General features: G+C 38.3%; 1 protein-coding gene across 1 annotated transcript in view; it reads right to left on the reverse strand.

Moving 5' to 3' along the window:
• Positions 1-21190, reverse strand: part of LOC104580569 (dystonin) — a 133479-nt gene that overhangs the window by 99724 nt on the left and 12565 nt on the right. The window contains exons 17-28 of the mRNA XM_088530624.1: positions 20433-20590; positions 19993-20171; positions 19627-19765; positions 18726-18919; positions 16533-16695; positions 15792-15875; positions 15589-15696; positions 14437-14535; positions 7123-9879; positions 3722-3856; positions 952-1040; positions 93-228 (exon numbers count right to left, since the gene is read on the reverse strand). Of these exons, the coding sequence (XP_088386750.1) occupies positions 93-228; positions 952-1040; positions 3722-3856; positions 7123-9879; positions 14437-14535; positions 15589-15696; positions 15792-15875; positions 16533-16695; positions 18726-18919; positions 19627-19765; positions 19993-20171; positions 20433-20590 (4241 nt within the window). The remainder of the gene's footprint in view (positions 1-92; positions 229-951; positions 1041-3721; positions 3857-7122; positions 9880-14436; positions 14536-15588; positions 15697-15791; positions 15876-16532; positions 16696-18725; positions 18920-19626; positions 19766-19992; positions 20172-20432; positions 20591-21190) is intronic.

Below are 21190 nucleotides of genomic sequence, written 5' to 3' on the forward strand. Positions count from 1 at the left end.
GTTAACCTTCACTGCTCGTATATTGTTACACAGCCATGCAATAACACAGAAAACCCAGAAAAGCCTGAAATACAAGTTTTCCATCTTGTTACCTTTTCTTCCATCTTTTCATCACTCAGATACTGTGCTTCCTGCACTTGCTTCAAAGCTTCATTGGATAATAAGCTGTAACTCTCCTGGAGGGATCTGATTTGCTTTTCCATTTCATTTCTCTCTTCATCTGTCATTCTATTAAAAACAGAATAAATAAATAAGAGGTAGAGAGAAAAGGAAAAAGCTCTGAGTATTTCTTAAACTGCAGGGAGTGATCTGTGAATCTTTTTTAAAAGACTAAAAAATCATGCTTCTTTTGACATAGTATGTATTATAACAGAATGACAAAACACAGCTGGATGCAAAAAATACAACTTAGTTATGAAAATGCTCCAGAAAACTATAATCTGCTTGTCATTCTACAGGAAAACAGCTACACTAATCAAAAATTTACTCTGAATCATCACTATAGACAACAGACTGTCACTTGTACGTGCCTCTGTCTACTATTAACCAATCCAGACAAGTAACATAGATAGCAAAGATTCATGAAAACCTCAGTAATTGAGTATCTTAGATAGTCTGATTTCAGAGATAGATAAAACAAATTGTGACACATAGTTCAAGCATTAATTTACTATTACGGTTAATTATTTTGACTTCAAATACAAGTTGCTATCTAATGTGTGTTTTTACAAGTTGCTATCTAATATGTCAGAGATATATAATTCTTAAAAAAGTCTAATCAAGGTTTTCCCAAAATGAAAAGACAAAAATATAAAACTGAGAAAAAAGCTGCCGTCCTCATATGTAAAATATAATGGGCATTATAAGATGACAACTAGTTCTTTTCAAGCAAACACTACATGCTGATTCATTTACATTATTTGAAAAATAATAAGCATAGGAATGGCATACTTGTCACCATGCTTGGCTAGAAATGACTGAGTAGTCTGCAGAGCTTCAGCTATTTGTTCCTTCTTGGTTGACATTTCATCCAGGGAAATCTGAAGAATAAACAACACATGCTTAAAACTTAGTTACGCACATACGTTGAAAGAAAAAAAAAAGCAAACATTACATTTCCACTTAATATAAAACTGTACAGAGTAATGTAAGAACTTGTCTTTTTTAAAAAAATATTGGCTATTATCAATACTATATTATTTACTGTGGCAGAAATAATATCTTTTACATACAGATAAGTCACTGAACAAAGCCTTCTGGTTCGGTAAGCTGTTTGTATCAGACAGCTACTTGGTAAGACAAATAGAATTTATTTTAAAATGTCAGTTGCTTAAAACTTCCATAACACTTAACTAATTATTTAAAATCAATTGTGACTATAGTTGATGCAGTTTAGAAAATTTTTGGAGAAAGATGAATATAATAGTCATGTTCAAGAACTCATTCACTTCTCAGGATGAGGATAATTAATAGCTTAAAACACTACCATAGAACTTTAAGAAATTCAGTGACAGACATATACAGTATTAGAATTATTTATTAAATACTCTCCCTGTCATCATTTCTGCGGTATTCCTACTAAAGTAGTGGTTCCAGCAGAGGAATTGGCAAGAACTTCACCTTTGTTTCTGAACTTCTGTGCAGAAGTGTCTGCAGTTGCTTCGCACAAAAGGGCTACCCTTGCTTTGGTATGACCAAAATGCAAAGTCTCAGGGGGGTACCAAGAGGTAGTTTTGTGAGCTGGGAACGAATACAACACAGGTGCTAAAACACCCCAAGAAGATGCTCGGGCCCCAAGTTCAAGCAGGTAAAACCCATGGCCTGACACATTCTGTCCCTGCGTTCACAGCACCAAAGGGTACTGTGAGTCTTGGACACAGTCTCCCTGTGCAGGCAGCACCAGCTGGCCAGCTTCCCACCATCTCAGGCTTGGGGCATGAGTGAGCAAGCCCAGCACATCATGTAGAGATCTGAGCAGGCCTGAGGCAGCACGTGGGGCCAGGAGCTAGGGGAACATTACAGCTGCTCCGTGCACCCCTTCACTGCGGGCAGAAGCCTCCCCTCAGCTCAGCCACAAAACCCAAACCTGTCTGTGAAATTTCTTTGAGCTAACGTTAACGATCAAATCACTAATCCCGTACATTTCCACACAATTTTCAAGGCATCCTTGCTTGGTAGCCACTGAGGACACACCAGCCCCACTCTCTCTCTAACGCTGGATCTCAGGCCCATTTCACAGAAGCAGGAAGCACAAACTGGAAATGTCCATCTCCTCTGCTGGTGGTAGAGAAAGTCAAAGGAGGTGAGAAGAAGCCAGGACAGCTCAGTTGCAGGTAATTTTCTAAGAGCTCAAGGTGGATGGCAAGACACCATCCAGAGCTAGTTACCATGGCAGCTTGCGATACCTTAAGGAGTTGACTGCTGGCCTAATGCTCACAAGGATTTTCACCGTTGTCTTTAACAAGAGGAAAAAAAGGCCAGTACTGAATGCTTTTTCATATCTCAGTCCTAAATAAACTTTCAAATCACTAAAAACACACTTTGTCCTGCAAGTATAGGAACAAACTCAGTAGCAGAAGTGGCACTGGAAGTCAGTGGTTCTGTACCACAGTGTGAGCAGAGCCTGCACGAGTACCCAGTGGCCTGGGGCTGGTGGCAGGGTCTCTGCCTGGGGGGTTGGACTGGCGGCCAACACCAAGCTTCATTTCTAGCCCTTCTGCTCCAGTGTCTTGAGCTGGCACCAGTGCGTGTGACCAACAAAGCACAGGAGGTTGCTTGAAAGATGGGCTCAAATCAAGTCTGCATGACCACACACGCAGCCCCATATCTGCATCTGAGTACCCAATCAGGAGGCAGGGAGATCTTTACTTACTGAAATCCTTTTAGGTATTTATTAAGGGTTTTGTTTGTTTGTTTGTTTGTTTTCTTTTTTTTTGTGCAGGCCTAGACGGGATGCTGTTTGAAATGATAAGGAATTTCACAGGTGGAAGTTTATGGTTGGAGTAACAACAGTACACAACAGCAAGAACACCATCCCTGCTAAATACAAGGCAGGCAGCACAGGCCACCCCAGCAACATGTGCACTACTGTGATAATAAAGGGGGCTCAGTCAATAGCCTCTACGTTCCCTTTCTTGCTAAGGCTGCAGTATTGAAGTGAACACCTGCTCAGCTGAAGACTTTCAGCTACCATGTCACGAGCTACTGGCAGGAGGAGTCCTCAGGATACCACCTTTTTAAAAGCTAACAAAAAGAAAGTTAGTCCCTGGGCACCTCCAGGCAGCTCCCTCCTTCCTGGCGCCTGGGTAGAGGGTACCGGGCCCGGTTCAATGAGTCGCATTGAACTGTGTCAGGATAAGGGAGCAGAGAGGATGCTCAGTCCCTACACTGAGGCTATGCTGAGGTGTGCAGGGTAATGCTTTCTCTAAAACTACTTACACGCCAAGACTGCTTAGGCAAGTCTTGACATGCATTTCACTAAAACCCCAGCTTTCTCCACATCTTCTCAAAATGAGATTTTGCACTGGCAGTAATGTGTTTGTGTCCCAAAACATTGATGTTCATTTACCTAACACACCCCTGGCAACCAAACACTGAAGGACATCTTTAATCATGTGCATGTTGACTTGGAGGAAGCAAAAGTATTTATGGAATATTTATACATTTTAACACAAAAAGCTGAAAAGAGGAAGCGGTATTCTATCAAAAGACATCTGTGTACCTGCTGCTTAGGCAAGTCTGTCTTTTCAGCATTTTCTCCTTCTTCCTTGCCCAGGGTCTTGCTGAGGTTTGACACCCATTTCAGTAAATCCCCAGCCTTCTCAACATGTTCTTTCTTTTCTTCTTCCATTGACTTCTGATGAGTAGCATGAATTGTAAAGAACATATAAATTGATGAGATATTTAACACTAACATCCACAGAAACGTAATTCTATCATAATGTCAGTATTCCCACATAAGCATAATTTATTTTTATTTATTCACCACATGCATTATGATGACACTTTGATGTAGGAACAAAAATGTCATGCCATTATACACATTAACAGAATAATTCCTCCTACAGATTTGTAAAGATTATGATGCTTATTCGTACACATGTACAGTCATTATAAAATGATTGATATTACAGAAAAAGCATAGCTTCTCAGCCATTAATCAACAGATAAAATCCAAACAATATTTGCATACCAAGTATATTTGAATTGCTGCCTTTGCATTACCCTCAAGTGTGTAGATGTACAACCAGCACAGAATCGCAATATTTTGCTATCTATGCACATGGATTTCCAAATTACAATTAAGAGGAACATGCTGCTTTTACACCTGTTCAAACAAGGACAATGCAAGTAAAATGCTAAAAATATATGCATATATATTTTTTCCTCAGAGGAAAATACATTTTTTTTGTCCAGTAATAGAACATGGTAGCAATCTGCATTTTATCAGCACTTAGACAACAAACTCAAACTCTTTCCTAAATCACAGGTAAAAGTGAGGACATTTTGTTTCAAGAAATATTTTAGAATTGGGCATGCAATTGTAATTAAATCTCCTATTAGAATCTGAAGCGTCAACTATAATTTTCCTCAGAGGTCAAAGAGATTATTTCCCTGATCAGAAGGGATTTCAGGTGGGGCCCCGAAATGACTGCTCACATCTTTGTTCCCTTACGAAGCAAAGTAAAGACTGGAAATTCCCGTCTTCAAGGGCTGAGCGGCTTCTAACAGGCGCAGCCCAGTGTGGCAGTCAAAAATGGCTCTCTCTAAAGCCTCTTTGTAGGTTAACTTCTTCTTTGTTTTGGGACATGTTATAAATTTAACATACAGTTTTTCATCTTTCAGCTTTGTAGCCGTGATAGCATCGATAACACCATTCTTAATTGCCTCTTCCATTGATAACCTGGAATGAGATTTTGGATCTATCAGCCCCCCAGTCAAGTACTGGTACTCCAGGCAGCGACCACCCGTTTCTTTGTCCAGCACATTTACATTCATGGCTTCGATAGCCGACATGGCTGTCTTCCTTACAGGGTGAATGATCCCAGTAAAGACCAGCTCACACTGCTGAATTTGCTTGGCACAACCATCATCAATTAATTCCCTTTGCAAAGCTTCTGAAATACTGTACCTCTTCCCAGTGAACGGATCAGTTATGCCTCCTGTACTGATCTGAGCTTCAAGACACCGGAGAGCAGTAATTCTATCTACCAAGTTTTTGCGTGAGGCTTTTAAAACTGGAATTCTTTCATTGGTTTCAGAGAGCCAAAACCCTGCAATAGGACTGTTTAGATCTTTATTTGTTTGCGAACTGCTAGCTAAAATATCGCCAAACTCAATAGCTGTGATGAGACCTTCCTTATATCTATCAACTAATGCTTTCTCAATTCTACCCTGTTTTAAGGCCTCCTCAATATTAAACTGTACACCAGTTTTAAGATCCGTAAGTAAAAGAAAAGAATTCCCATCGGAATCAAAACACGTAGACTCTTTCCAATCAAATTCCTGTTTTGAAAGTTCAAGATATGTGGTTTTATCAACACCTTTTTTTTGGTAAGCCTCATATGCGGTCATTTCAGCCCCTGTTTTGATGTCTACTACAGAAATTTTATGACTTTTATCTGCTGATGGGCTGCTTATTTTCCTTTCCCCAACTGGAAGCAGAAAACATTTACTGTTTATGCTGAACACACACATTTTCAGCAAATCAGAGTAGTACATAGCTTTCCTGTCATTTGGATTGTGAAAACATTTTGCATTACTAGAAGGTTCGTGCAAAAATTTTAAAACTGTGTTACTAATCAAACCAAGCTGCACTGCGATTTCTGGAGGGACCCGAACACTTCTTACAGGATCAATGACTCCTCCACTCGCAATTTGGGCTTCAAGGATATTTTTGCCTTTTTGTCTTTCTAGGAGTCTAGCTTCCATAGCCTGATACACAGATATTACTTTATCAGAACAGTAATATCCCAAAACAGCCTTTTCTGCCTCAAGCAATCTACTCCTGAATTCGTTATCTGCAAGCCCTCTAACAAGTGAATCATCGACAGAGAATTTCTGACCCGTTGTGGGATCAATGATGAAACCAGTAGCTGCTTGGGCTTCTAAAAATGCTAGTGCTAATGCTTTTCCTATGAGTTTTCTCTTTGCTGCTACAGCAAAAGAGACGATTTCTTTGCTCGATTCAAGGTACAGTCCAGCTATAGCTGTAGGTTTGGTTAGAAAGTTTTCGAGACTTTTCTGAACCTCATCAACAGTCTTCTGCCCTGAGCAGAGCTGCTCAACAGTGAGCCTGTCCAGAAGTTTAACTTCAACTAACTGTCTGGCTGTTACATCATGTCTGAGACCCTGAAATTTAATATCATCATGCTCCCCCATAAAATATTCCAACTGAGTAGCATCATTGACAGTTTTCAGAATCTCTTCCCCTAAGAAAGAACTCAGGTTTGCAAAGTCTTCTCTCCTAAACCCTTCAGATGTTTTGCATCCCTCAAACATTCTCTCTTCATTACCAAAAGTCTTGTCATTTTCTTGTTTTAATGTTGTAACTTCAACATGCATGTCATACTGCTTGTTCTTCACTCTCTGTAAACAGGAATTTTTTGACACAGTGAGAAAAATATCTAGAGAACTATATTGCACATAATTCAATCCCAAATCCACCACCAGAGAAACAGAATGACGAATGCGAGCTGGAGTTGGAAAAGAGAAATGTTATTAGCGCTGGAAAGCACAGAAACAGTTAGCTAGAGTTCTGAAATTTATTTGCCATTTCAAATATTTATTCAATATCAGGAACGTGGCAAGACAAGGCAACAATAATTCTTCTGAGTTTGTTACAATATAAGCTTAGTGCTATGAATCAAAGTTTATTTGGACCATCATAAGTATCAAATCCTATTCTGAACACAAATATTTAAAAATAAATAATGTGCTTGATATGTAAACGAGCTGCTGTAAAGGTTTAATGAAGATTTTTTGTGTTGTGTCAGAATGAAGCGGCGCCCTTCACCAAGGTAAGAACATAAGAAAGAATACAGAATAGGTATAAAGAATACCTAAAAAAGAAAAGTAGAGATGGCACTACGGAGGCAAATGCTCACAAAATGTAGTGTATACCTCCAAAGGATGCAGTTTTACTAATCCTAATTCATGCTTCATGTCTTCTCCACACCTAATAGTTTGCCTGGAACTATGTAGGTTCATGTCTCTCAGTTTGTCTATTTCTGATACGCCAGTAATTTGGCTTGCTTTATCAAAAGTGATCTGGAACTGCGTGCTTGTCTGAGAAACAAACTCCGTAAAAGACTGTGGACTTGCATCTTCTTCCAGGGATTGGTTTATTCTTGACAGCTGGAACTGCACCTCTCTTGGTACTGTATCGTCAGCACTCACGTACACTGTATTTTCCTCTGTTTGACCAGATTTAAAACCTGATCTCTCTTGTTTCTGCCTTAACAAAGGTGAATTAGGCTTTGCACGCGTATGGAGCTGCTCGAAATCTCTAGCTGAGGTGTCAGTCAGGTAACTGAAATCATTTCCTCTTCTCTCGCAGCTCAATTTAAATCCAGAATCTTTGATATCATTATTTTGCTGAACTTCTTTCTGAAACAATAGAAATCTGTGTTCGCCCTCCCTCGACTGCAGGTCCATTTTCTGTTTCAAGCTCTCCACCATGCGCTTCTGCACTTCCAAGTCCTCCTCCAGCTTCCTGCACTTCTGCAGATAGTCCATCTCAGCATGCTTCCCCTGCTGCAGCTGCTCACGACACTTTTTAAGCCTTTCTTGCAGATCTTCAACTTGCATCTTGTACAACATGATGTTTTCCTCAGCCATATTCTTTTCCTGCTGAAGAGCGACACATTCCAGTTTTATGCCAGAAATGTCTTTTTCTGTGATGCTATGGGATTCTAGTAATTTTTCCACTTTTTTCCTAAATTCCTCTGCAGAGTGTTTAAACTTAATGGATTCTTCCTGAAACAGAACCATCTTTTTACGTGCCATTTGTTCATCCAGAGTCTTCTGGTGGAGTTCATCCTGTAATTTTTTAAGTTTACTAGTTAGCTCTTGAACGTGAGCTTGCTGCAGTCGTATTTTCTGCTCATTCACTGTCTTTTCCATAGTTAGAGCATTCACTTGTGCATTTAGATTTTTAACCTCCAGGCTAATGGTTAGGGTGGAAGCATTTTGTTTATCATAATTTTGTTTATATTCATTGACTAAGGCTTTCGTTTTTGCTAGCTCATCCTCCAGGCTTTTGATTTTACATATGAATTCTTGCTCAATTATTGTTTGCTTGTGCAACTGTTCATTTGTTGTACGCAGTTGCTCTTTGAAACCATCTGCTAGTGTTTTCAATGCATCGTTTTTCCTCTGAATACTTTGCTTTTCCAGATTTATCTTCTCTGACTCCATTTGAATTTGTTTCATGAGTAGTTTTGTGTCAGTATTCCATTTATTAAGCTCCTCTATCTTTTGCTTCAGTGTTTCTGATGCCTGAGTGCTTCTGACTAATTTATCTTTCAACATCAGAATTTCCTGCTGGTTTTCCTTCTCTGCTTTTGTTTTGTGAAGCAATTGTTCCTGAATGTTCTTATACTGCTCTTGAAGATTGCTTGCTTCTCCTTTGCACGACTGTGTTCTGTATTCAGCTGCCACTTTCTCCTTCTGAAGTGAACTGATTTGTGAATTTAACTGGCTTATTGTGATTTCAGTTTTTGCCTGCGATCTAGTTAATTCCTCTATTTCTCTTTTCAGCTGGGTTTTCTCCTGCTGGGCAGATTTCAGCTCCTCCTGATAGTTCATCTTAATTTTCTTAAGATCTATAGCTTCTTGCATCACCTCATCAGCTTTATCCGTTGTTCTGTGCAGCTGCTTTTCCAGCTCTTTCAGTTGTTGCAAATATCCCTGCTCTACTTGGTCTTTGTCCTCCAACTTAATTTTTAGGCACTTAAGCGCACTGTTGGCTTCATCTAATTTTTCTTTTAATAAATTAGACTTTTCTTCTGCTGATGATTTCTGAAGCTCAATTGCATTCAGTTCATATTTCAGATCTTTAATGGTTTTATCAGCTTTTCTGTTGGCAAGAGCTAGCTCATCTATCTTCTGTCTCAGCTCTTCTACTTTTTTTGCTTCTTGTTTATTCTGGAAGCCTGCAATTTCAGAATCAGTCCTACTTTGGCTGTAAGTAGGCAGGACAGTTTCGCAAGTTACACAATACCCGCCTTCAACAACCTTTCTTCTGGCTTCAGTCTTCTCTTTTTCTTGCAACTTTATTTCTGATAAATATCCTTTAAATTCAAGATCTTGTTCCATTTGCTTTATTATTTTCATAAGCTTCTCTTCTCCTTCTGTTTTGTTCTTCAGCTCCTGGATTAAGCATTTTTTTTGTTGCTCTAAATCATGAAGATTTGTGTCTTTTCTTCTTAGATGCTCTTCAAGGTTTCTTCTAGTGAAGGTGCTTTCTTCTATTTGATTTCGAAAAGCCCGAAGGTTTTCTTCCAATACACTCCTTTGAGTCTCTGCCTGGAGAATGAGCTGCTTCACATGCTCCAACTCCTGCTTTGCCTCTGCTTTCTCTTTCTCGAGGCCCTCTCGATCTATACGGCACTGTTTTGCCTCTTGCTCAGCTTTATTCTTTTGAAGACAGATCTCTTGCATGTCCTTTTGCAGTTTCTTCTGCTCCTTTTCGGCAGCTTCCCTCAGTTTAGGGAGTTCCTGTTCCACCTGGAACTTCTGTTTCTTCACATCCTCCAACATCTCCTCAAGAGTTTTTATCTTTCCTATGAGTTTTCTGTTCTCATCAATTGTGCTGTTTTGCTGTGCTGTTAGAACTGAATATGCTTCACGCACTGAGGCTTCCTTATTCTTTAAAATCTGTAAAAGAATAAGGTAAGTTAGAATCTACTTTTTGTAACACTGCATATGAAAAAAGTTAGGGTCTTTGAAAAGCAGAGTGGAAAATACTTACTCATATACGTATGTATGTCCAGAGAGGAGGACGAGCACTTCCCACCACCATCACCTTCTCTTGACACAGCAAGCTTCAGGAAGTAACCATTAGCCAAAGAGGAGACCCTTCACGACAACATCCACAGAGAGAAGTCCCGAGGACACTCACTTCAGCCAGAGGCCTCTTAGCAGTTAGCAGAGCAGCTTGCAAACGCTTTTTCTCCAAACAGACAGGTAGAGCACATGGTGAGCCAAACAAAATGTGGAAGTACAGGCAAGGAGAAAGTGGCTGGCCATTTCTGGATTAGTTTAGGAGGAGCTGGAAGTATTTAATGCTTGCAAGCAGAAATAACACAAAGAAGCTTGGAAATCACCTCCAAGGAAAGAAACGGCACCGAGAGCTAGAGTCTAGAGGCATCGGTTTGAGGACAAGAAGTACCTGAACCCCTACTACACATGCCCTCCCCAGCGTGCCCCACAGGCCCGCTGCCCCAGGGCAGGACTGCCGAGGGCTCCTCACGTGCTGGCAGGTCTTCAGATGTCAGCAAGCCAAGGAAAACGCTAAGAACATGGGATATATTTACCACCAATAACATCTGAAACCATACGTACCTCGTCTGCAGCAGCACCGCCACGGCGCAGTTACCAAATGTGAACCCACAGGAGGCCATGACAGTAGGGCATGAGGGGAAATTACAGCTTTCCTTTTTTTCTAAATAAGCAAACCTTACTTTTGTTCAAATTTAACAACTTGATTTTTCAGAAGAGATGTAAAACTTAATTCCTAAGAGGCTAATGCAAAGGCAGCTTTCATTACTTTTTCCATATTTCTCTTTGTACCTCCATGTGGACAATTTTGAGAAGATCCCAAAAGATATGAAACATTTAGATTAATTTCTTAAAAGATTTTATGCTCTCATGGGCATAAAAACTAGGCATTATACTTGAAAAAAAGATATCTGTAGATACAGATACAAGCACAAATTACGATTCTTTTTTAGTTTCCACTATTTCTAGTCAGCATGGCTAAGCATCAGCTGGGTAGGGGAAAGGATGGCAATTAAATAGCAATAAAAATGAACATACTGAAAATATTTAAGAACCTAAAATCATTTATAGCATCTTAAAATATATAGTAATTATATCACGAGTATAATATTTAAATTAGGTTCAATCAAATTTAAATCAGCTTGACCTTCGCATATTTTGAGATTCAAATGTTGATTTAGATTGATTTAAAATTATTTTTAAATTAATTGATTTACTTGTACTATATAAAAATGCTGGTACCTCAATAATATCTGTTTTCTTTTTCTCTTCATTATCACTGGCTTTTTTTTTTGGCTTTTCTTCTTTTTCAAGGGAGTATTTATTTCCTGTACTTTCACAGGCTAGTTTCTGGAGTTGCCTGTTTTTTCTAAGTATATTTGTGCTATGACCTTTATCTTCACTCTCCATTTTTCCATCTAGCAATAAATCTTGACATTTTTCTTGACCCTCTTCTAATTTGTTTTCTCCACTCAGCTTGTTCACGCTTATATTTATGTTGTCTAAACCATAAATTTTCCTCTGCAAGATTTCCACGTCACTTAATTTCTCATCATGACTCAAAGGCTTTTTTCCTAACCCTGGTTCTGAAAATCGAAAATAATTCACTCCTCCAGAAATGAATTCCGAGGGGGCTATTTTATCATTTAGGCCACCTGCATTTCTCAACAATTCTATACTTAAACTGGCATCACTCTGCATTGGAGGCATTTCTGAATTTGATGTACACAACTGAGAGACTTTTGCCACATGCCCATTTTCTGCAGTGTTCTCTGAAGATGTATCAGAAATTCCTTGAATTTTACTCTTGGCTTTATTTGGATTCAGATTTGATTTTCCTAGGATTTTATTTTCTGTAAAGAAGTAGCTTTCCTCCAGTTCCATGCAATGTTCCTCCGATGTTCCATGCACTTCGCCCGTATCCTTTTCTTCACTACCAGAAACACCTGGCTTGCCCACAGGTTGCAAACGTGACCTCACTGTATTTTCATGTGCATTTCCACTGCGTATTGCCAGTTCTCTGGAAGAGGATGCAACTTTTTCTGAAGGAACTGCACACCTCACAGCTGATAAGGAGTCAGCTTTTTCAACACCCACTTGAAATTCATGATTTTCAGAGTTTAAGGCTTTGTGGCTACTGCTTTCTGATAGGCAGTGTCCTTCATGCTGACCTTCAGAGAGCCTTCTTGCTGAAAAACACTGCTGCACATGAGGGTTGCCAGTCAGGGCATGCTTCCCCATTTCTGGAATAATTTCATCGTCCTTTTTTGTTAGCTCAACATCAGTCTCCGATTGCATTCCAAATTCTTCCTTTGTTGCAACACCGCTCCTCATCTTTTGTGAAAAATATTTTTCTTTGCTTTTACACATTGTTTCCAGTTCAGATAATTTCTTTGATATTCCCTCTGTTTTCTGGCTAACTCCAATAACAATTTGATGATTTAACATTTCAACAGGATCACTACTAAAACAGCTTGCAACCGAAACAAAACATTTTTTTCTACCCTTTTCTTCTTCTTTATTTTGATTGCCCACACTATTTTCTTGCACCGTATGTAGCTTATTTTCTGTGTCATCACTAACACCACTCTCTTGGCCAGTGAAATTCAAAAATTGTTTTAATGCTCTATCAGTCTGGATTTTATCGTATGTGTCTACCTGAATTTTTAGTTCATTTTCGGCGCATGTAAATTTATGGGAAAAGTTATCTTTTTGCAAGCATTCCAAATCCATCAAGCTTTCATTAGCTGTGCTTTTCTCTCTCCGCTCAACCACTTCATTGCACTCCAAATGTGCAAGGACTTCAGTTGACTTCACAGGTTTCTGGAGCTCACTCTCATCTGGTAAACTCTGAGCACGATAGCACATGGATTAAACTGAAGTTTCATGGAAAGGATGTTATTTTCTGTTTATTCTAAATGCCATTACTGAGAGTTAGGAAGAAAGACTGACAGGAGAAAATCTTGAATGATCACAGCAGATTTTGGAGTTCTGATCCCAGAAAAAAATTATTATTACCCCTTTGAAAAGGATTGTTCATGTTCTGATTTTCTACCCTGATTACAGGTAGCTCATCAGGAGCTCATCAGATCGCTTTGAAACTGGAAACATATTGAGGTTATCTCCAAAGAAGCTACCAAACATTTAGAGCTTTGTGCTGTTTTGTTTTTGTCTGATTGTCTATTTTTTCTTTCCAAAAAAAAAAAAAAAAGCAGTCCTGGGGATTTAGAAGAGAATCAAACTCGAGAGTTTAAAAGATTCCACTTGCTCCTGTGCAACACAAAGCCAGCCTGTCAGCACTCAAAGGACACTGGTTCCCTGAATGTCTTGTTTCAATTTTTAATCTACGACAGCAATAGTATTATTAGCAATACTAAGTCCTCAGTTATAAGGCTCCTAATTGAAAAGGTTCATATATTTTAACGTGCATGCTATACCACCTCATGATATGCTAAGATCATATTATTTCTGTCATGTTTTTTCTGTCATCAGTTTGTTCTGAGGTATTCACCATCAAGAGAGTGGAATAACACTTTCAGCACCAGACAAAGACAGCACCAGAATTACATAACATTCCTTCAAGAATCGAGAATGTTAAAACATATAGCCTTTTATTCACTAAATTTGTGTATAATTAATTGTATATATATAATTGGAGTATAATTAATATAATTTCTAATATATATGTAATTGATATACACATAGAGTATACAGATTATACTAAAACATGATAATCCTTAAAAAATGAGCATTAAATCACTTTCAGACAGAAACATATTTGCGAAGAAAATGCAGAGCTCAAATGTATGTTTTTTCACTATTTGGAATGGGGATTCTGCAGCAAGTATTTGTTCTGGGTGACTTTTGTCTGCTCAATCGCAGTAACTTGCTGCTATTCAAAAGATTCAACATTAAGTATAAATAAAGTGTTACCTGACCCCAAAAAGTTAATAAAAAGGGAAAAGAAAAAAAGCTGAATATGTCAAAGAAACTTAAAAAAAATAAGATACTGCATGTCCTTGCATGCTGTAGACGTCCCAGTATGCATATTATGGAATATTAGGTTTAAGGAGAATACACACCCTGAGTTTGCCCTCAGCTTATTGCTTACATTTGCCTTAGAGATCAAACCCCATGATACTAAAACATTAAAATGTACTGTACGTAGCTACATCTCCAGCAGAATTTAGTGAGTCATAGGATGCTTTTCTCTGGAAGGACTGCTAAAATGTAAGGATGGCATGGGTTTGTTTATATGAATGATAAGGGTATAATCTAATACTTCTACCTTCCCAAATAAAATGCAGGATATCAGGAATTTTAGACTCGTACATATGCTAACTGTGTGACCAGTACCAAAAGGTAGGTTATTCCTGGTTTGTCCAGCAATTCCTCCTGCTTGCTTGGTTGGTTGGCTTTAAGGGGGTGACTTACCTCCTCCTCTTCCAGTCTTTTCAGAGAGTCCCCTGCAAACTTAATGTACTGGGTCATCAAGGTCACTAAGGCAGTATAACGAGTCCGTAGGTCCATGAACTGCAGAGATACAAACAAGGAAATGGAGATGAAACACTTACTGACACTGAATGCCATTCCTCAAGAGGGTGACACACAGGACTTCCTTAGAGCCTGTCCTGATTTTGATTCCAAGTCGCGAGAGAGACACAAACACTACCAAAAGGCTGCACCAGGACACTATGTCCTACAAACAATTACTTTAGCACCTAGACCAGTTCTGGGCTACATCAGCTCTGCAGGCAGGTGACCTGCTCTCCTATGGCTGCGACCAGCAGAGAAGAGCTGTCCATCAAAACGATTAGTTTAACTAAGGGGTGGCCTTCCACAAGGCACCTCCTACACTGTGCAGTGCAGGGTCACGGTATCACAGAGTGACCGGCTGACATCAGCTGGACTGATGCTCCTGACCCAGGAAAATCCATTTGGAAATGAAAAAAAAAAGCTTTCTGGAAAATCCATTCTTAAACTCAGCTCTGATCTAGCGTAAGGGAATGAGGCTAAAACTACAAACCTTAAGGAGAAGAAATGAGACAGAAATAAAATGTTTTGATTTCACAATCACTTGATTCTTGCCCCCTTTAGGAATACGTTACTGCAGTGACAGGCAGTGCCAACAACCCCTCTTCCCTCTGACAGTCACCAGGGAGCCAGATTTACCTTTCCCACATAAACGATGCTTCTGAATCTGTCACAGCATCCACATCTAGCAAGTTTTACAGAGCAAAGATGAGCGCTCCCACTGTTTGCTGAGACCCAGATACAACCCAAGGGTAATTCTAAACAGTTTTACTGATGTACATCTCGCAAGCTTTTTTTTTTTTTTAACTTTTAATATAACTTGCGGGGAGAGAGAGGATTATTCATCGACAGCAATATCTTTCTTCTAAATCTATCTATCTATTTATCTATATATGTATATTTATTGCAACATATCCCTGTGAAGAGTAAGATCATGCCTGCCTGGGTTACTCTGAAGCATTAATAAATTCTAAATCCCATGAGCGTTTCCTCCATTTTAAACACTAACTCAAAAAAAAAAAAAAGCTTTCCTCTCAGAAGAAACCTATTTACCTCCTGAATAATGAAGTCTGATGAGCTTTGCATTCTTCGGCGCTTCACTGGAGACTTTTGCTGGGAGTCGACCATAGCTCTATAGGTCATAGTCTGCAACTCATAGTCCTGTAAAAAGATAAAAAAAAAACATTCTTAGAATCCTTTCCTTGGTGCCTGTATCATGTAGAACACTGATTATTTTGTTTATTTTATTTTATTACCTTCACAGCAGCCGAGTACTGTTCTGAATATTTCTGGCATTCGTCTATCTTGCTTTGCTTCATTTCAATCTCAGAAACCAACATCTACAAAACATGTACATATAAATTGTCATTAGGAAAAAAAATATGACTGTATATATTGCCATTATCACTATGGAATTGACATACTACGTTTATTTCCATGTGTATATAAGTAATTATGTGTTCAAACCTATGCCCTGGACTTGTTAGGTGACAAAATAGCAACAGTCCAAAAATCCTGCCAAGTTTAATACCTGGTGCATGAACTTAGAAAAGGATTATATCATTTCATGCATATAATAATTTGTCATTCCGTTTGGTATTTAAGATGCATTTCCTTCTTGCAAGACAGAGTTGTTGAGTTTAGCCCTGATTCCATGAAAATATCTACATGACCATAGTTAGTAAGAGCAGTACTGAATAAAATGAGGCAATAAGGACATGCCAGATTTCTATGCAGTCTGTAGGACTTTGCCCTTTTGCAGATTTTAGAACCAAAAGGACATGGTCTGTCAATTGTCTATGAGCAGTAAATTAATGTTAACTGTTAGCAGTATTGTGAAAATAAATACAATAAAAATGGCAGTGATCCTGGATTTTAGAAAAAGTGTTGAGGGATACAAGTGCTTCCTTTGAAAAAAATCATTGACTTCTACTGATGTTTTAATTCTGCTTCAGTCTTTACATCAGTGCTTTCCTACAATGAGGAATCTTTCATACCTTATGTTGGTTCAGTTGTTTAGCCAATGCTTTGCTATTTTCAGGGTGAATTTCTTGAATCTTTCTCTGAGTATCTTCCACTTGCTGAATCCAAGTATCCAATGAATTGTAAGTATCTTTGTAGTATTTTAGAGATTTATTAATACCTTCTAAGTCACGCAGCCTGGTTTAATTTTAAAAGATATACCAGAAGGAGAGAAGGGAAACATAAAAGATAAAAGTCAAATATCAAGCTAAATATAACCTAGAATGCTTCAGGTGTCCTACTTTACCTAGTACATCAAATATACCAAAATAACAGTAAGTAAATAGTAAATTAACTTCTCAATCAATCAGCACAATTCCCAGCTTGATGCATCTTTTTAATCTATCATAAATGAAGCCCAGGAAAGACCTTGTGATAAAAGAAACCCTGCATATATCCTCCATTAATGAGCTAAACATCATCTTGAGAACCCCAAGAACACAGTAATCCCTAAGCACGTTGCAGAGGAAGTCTCTGCAACAGCAATTAACACCATTTTGAAAAGTGGAAAAAGTGGCCTAGGTGACTCAAGGAGGCAAAAGAACAGCTGTGCTGGAGCCAACTAGCAGCTCACCATAGTTTCTCTGCCTCTCACAGCACAATTGTAGCTATGCTAAAGCCTTTACATATTCTAACATGCTAAACCAAATCATCCTGTTTAGTTAATTCCTTTCTAAACCATGTTTTTGACTTGAAAAAGATAGTGCTGTGTATTTCTTGGAAGTGCTTTCAGTGAGAAATTTCACTGATGAGAATACTGATCAGTTTTACTTTATGTTCCATATATAGCTACTTTAAAAATCACATAAATACAGTAAATCCAAAAGACTGCACAGATATGAAGATATTGTTATTTTTTTAATATTCTGATTTTGAACATATACTTTAAATCAAGCTAGCATTGTTCTCAAGATGCCAAGAACAGAGTGAAAAAGAGCAAGCAAAGGAAACAATATTGCTTGGGTTCCACGGTGTAGCATATTTCCAAGCTAATAACCATGAGAGGAAGGAAGGATCATCAGAACCGAAGCCAATATTTGTACAAACTTTGATATAATGATAATTAGTGCCAAGCTGTTCGGAAGCAGCAGAGGGATGTTTGCAGAAAGCAGTTTGTTTACTGCTACATGCTGCAACCACCACAATCTGTCATTTTTTTGCTAGAAGTACTGTTTAAACAGTATTTTTTCAGCATATTCATTACTGCATAAACTCCTAGGGGGAGAGTAGTTTGTTCATGTTTGCCCAGTAAAGAAATAAGGACACTTTGGCGTCTCACAAAACTACCCTTCAACTACTGTTCACTTTGACCCCCTCCCTTCTAACTTCTGACAACATTAAGTAGAGACAATCAAATGAGGTAATCATAAGTTAATAACTTGATTACTAGTCCTGAATGGATATTTGCTTCTTAAAAAGAGAGGATCAAAAAGTCAAAGGACATTGCGTGAAGTTTTAAGAAGTGTCAAAGATGGACATCTCTCCCTCTCAGAATCAGGGATAGGTGTGTTCTGCAACACATGACAATCTGCATCATCCTTTGCATTTGAAAAACATTCTCCAGTATCACAGCAGCCAAATTGAAAGCTGAACTTACAGCAACAACACAAATAGTGAGACTGCATGAAAACAGCTGTACACTAGAAGCAAATGCAGGCACTTAGCCCTAAGCATTTACTTAATGCTAATTATTGGGACAAAACTACCACAAAAGTCAGGGGAAGCTGAGGATTTCCACATTTAGCTCCTCAGGCTTTAAGTACAAGCCAACGTGAATCTAAGCATAACTGATGAGGTAGCTCACCAGTTTAGCCTGTCAGAACTAATAATGTAGGGAAACAGATGGCATTTCCATAGGACAGCAAGACACTTCTGTAGAATTTTTGGAAAAGAAAAAGGGCAATTTAACTGCACTGTATCTCAGTAAGTTTAAATAATGAATGTATTTCATAAATCTTAAAGTGCTTAAAACACACAGACACTTTCTGCAGAAAACTAAGACAAAAATTCAAGCACAAAAAAGCATCTCTGACCTTAAGACATTTCATAAATACCAAAAAAAAAACCCATTCTGATTCATTTTGACATTAATTTCTCATTAATTTCCTCAGAAATATCAAGAACAGCATGAAACACAAAACAACTATATATGTAAAAAAAATACAAACCTATTTTCAATTTGAGAATGAATATTGTGCCACCTCTCAGCTAACTGATCAGCTTTTTCTTTGTGCCAGTCGAAGTCAAGATCACGTTCCTTGTGCATTTTAAACATTTGATCACTGATCATCTTTGCCTTCTGCAGCTCATCCTCTAAGGCATGGAATACTTCTCTCTTCTCATCTACTTCGGATCTCCATTGCTGGTATGTGACAAATGTTAAAAGGTAAGCAATTCCTAAATGTTGGTACTATTTTGTAAATGAGTATCTATCTCACATGAGCAGTTCCTTCTGGCTGCTCATTGACTGGAACGATGTCAGCATGGGTTGGTAGCAACCAATTAGACACAAACTGCAAAATAATTCTATATAACACCACGCCCTACAACACCTGCACCAAATCAGAGCCAGAAAATTTGCATGGTCATCTGATGATTCACTACAGCTTTCAAAAAAAAAATCACTCTAACAAAAAAGCATCACTCGTCAATTGCAATTTTAAAATGAGGTGCATACAGCACAGGACAAATGCTGAACTTCATTCTTACCACTTCTCAAAGATAACTGCCAAACCTCAGAGGCACAGTGAGCCAGGTATATAACAATAGATTTATGCTTGCTTAAGCATATGTTAGGTTTCAGCAGACAGAAAAACAGCAGCCTCATTTCAGCAGTAACAAATGGTACTGTGGGAGGCTTAGACCTTGAAAGGCATTTCCAAATAACAGAAATGCACGTGTCAACTACACAAATCCTAAGGTCCCAAAGATGCATTTTTTTCCAGCAGTTTCTTCCAAATCTACAAACCATCTTCTTTAAAAACTACTACCAGAACCAAAACAGCTGCTATATGAAAGAGTCCATTATTTTTTTATTTGCTCATGAAAAGGTTATCACCCAAATCTTACCTTTAATGTGCCCATTAAATTCTCAATACTATTTTTGTCAGCAGTCACTGCGTCTTCTTCACAGAGCTTAGTTTCATAAAGCTTTACTAGTGATTCTGCTCCTTGGGTGTTCTTAAGTACCAAATTTACTGTTTTTAATCTGAAAAAAGAGTAATCTCTCATTAACTAAACATGCAATAACATCAAAATACTTCATTTTTCAGTCTTCCCATATCAGGGGGTAACTAGCAGCCCTTTTATACAGCATTAACATTTTTAACTCCCTTTCTGCTCATCCCTTATTCATACATATCTTTCTACTTAATTTATTTTGAAGAAAAAACTGTAAGCTAAAACTTATATGAGGGAAGATGACTAGTTACATACTTATCTATGTAAATGGAAGACATGGAATAAACTTGGTTCATATTCTGAATGACAACATTGAGTTCAGAGCGCAGAGTTGGGACTGAAGGTAAACCAGCAGCTTGACTGAAAAATTCTTCGCATTTATCTGTGATCACTCCCAAGTCATCTTTGAGTCCATCCAGTTCTTTCTTCAGTTTCTGAAAAATGAAAGGTAATTGAAAGTGCTTTTATCAACTTGATGTGTTCTCTACATATTATTACCAATATAGATAAAAAACACACAGAGAAAGTCAAACTTTTATTTATTGGCATCTTTTTCCTCACAAATCCAAAGATCAATTTTGCCTCTCATCCTTTCAAGGTGCACTGCTCCCCTCTCTGGCTACAGTCAATGATCTCGAGATACCTGGTTTAAAATGAAACTCATTTTGAGAAGAAAGTCTTCTGCAAGCGCTCACCTCTTGCTCTGAAATCCTAAACACACTTTCATGTAGATCATCCCTTTCCATTGGGGTTCTGATCTGCCGGATCAACCGCTCCTCACAGCTCTCCAGGCGAAGTCTGATATTTCTGACTTCTGAGATGTAAAGATTATAAATAGATTCCTCATGCTCCTCTGTTAAAGGTGTTAAAGGGGAGAAAAAAAGCCACATTTAACTGTTATTTAGATTGTTGCTTTGCACTTCCATCTACGACCTTTCATTCTGAACACAGGCACCATCTCTTATGCAGACACTGCTAAACTCGAAGACCGATTCTTGCAGTCAGTGGTATCAGGTATAATAGCACAGCAGGCCTCCAGGGACCTTTTTTTCATCTTCTCTTTCAGACACACAGGACAATATATTTTACCTGAGAACAGCAAACTGTGCTCAAACAGTCATCAATTCTGCACTAAGTTCCTCTAAGTCATTAAGCACTTGTCAGTAACTCAGAATAGATACTTTTAGGTTTAGGTGCTTGTTGTATTTAAAAAAAAAAAAAAAGTTAAAATGACAGTAGCTAAAAATAATTTCTGGGAATATGTAAATGTTAACTGCTATTGTGTAGCCTACATTCTTGGAGGTAATTTTTTGTGACACTGTGTATTAAGTAACATTCGCATTTTTACACAGGTTAATAAACCTATATATATTAAAACATTCTTTAACTTTCTGTACAATGTAATTGTGCCCAATGTCAAATGATGGCTCTTTATCCGTCTAGAATTACTACA

Source organism: Tinamus guttatus, unplaced genomic scaffold (assembly GCF_059628265.1).
Source record: "Tinamus guttatus ecotype Peru unplaced genomic scaffold, ASM5962826v1 Tinamus_guttatus_pri_ptg000383l, whole genome shotgun sequence".
Lineage (NCBI taxonomy): Eukaryota > Metazoa > Chordata > Aves > Tinamiformes > Tinamidae > Tinamus > Tinamus guttatus.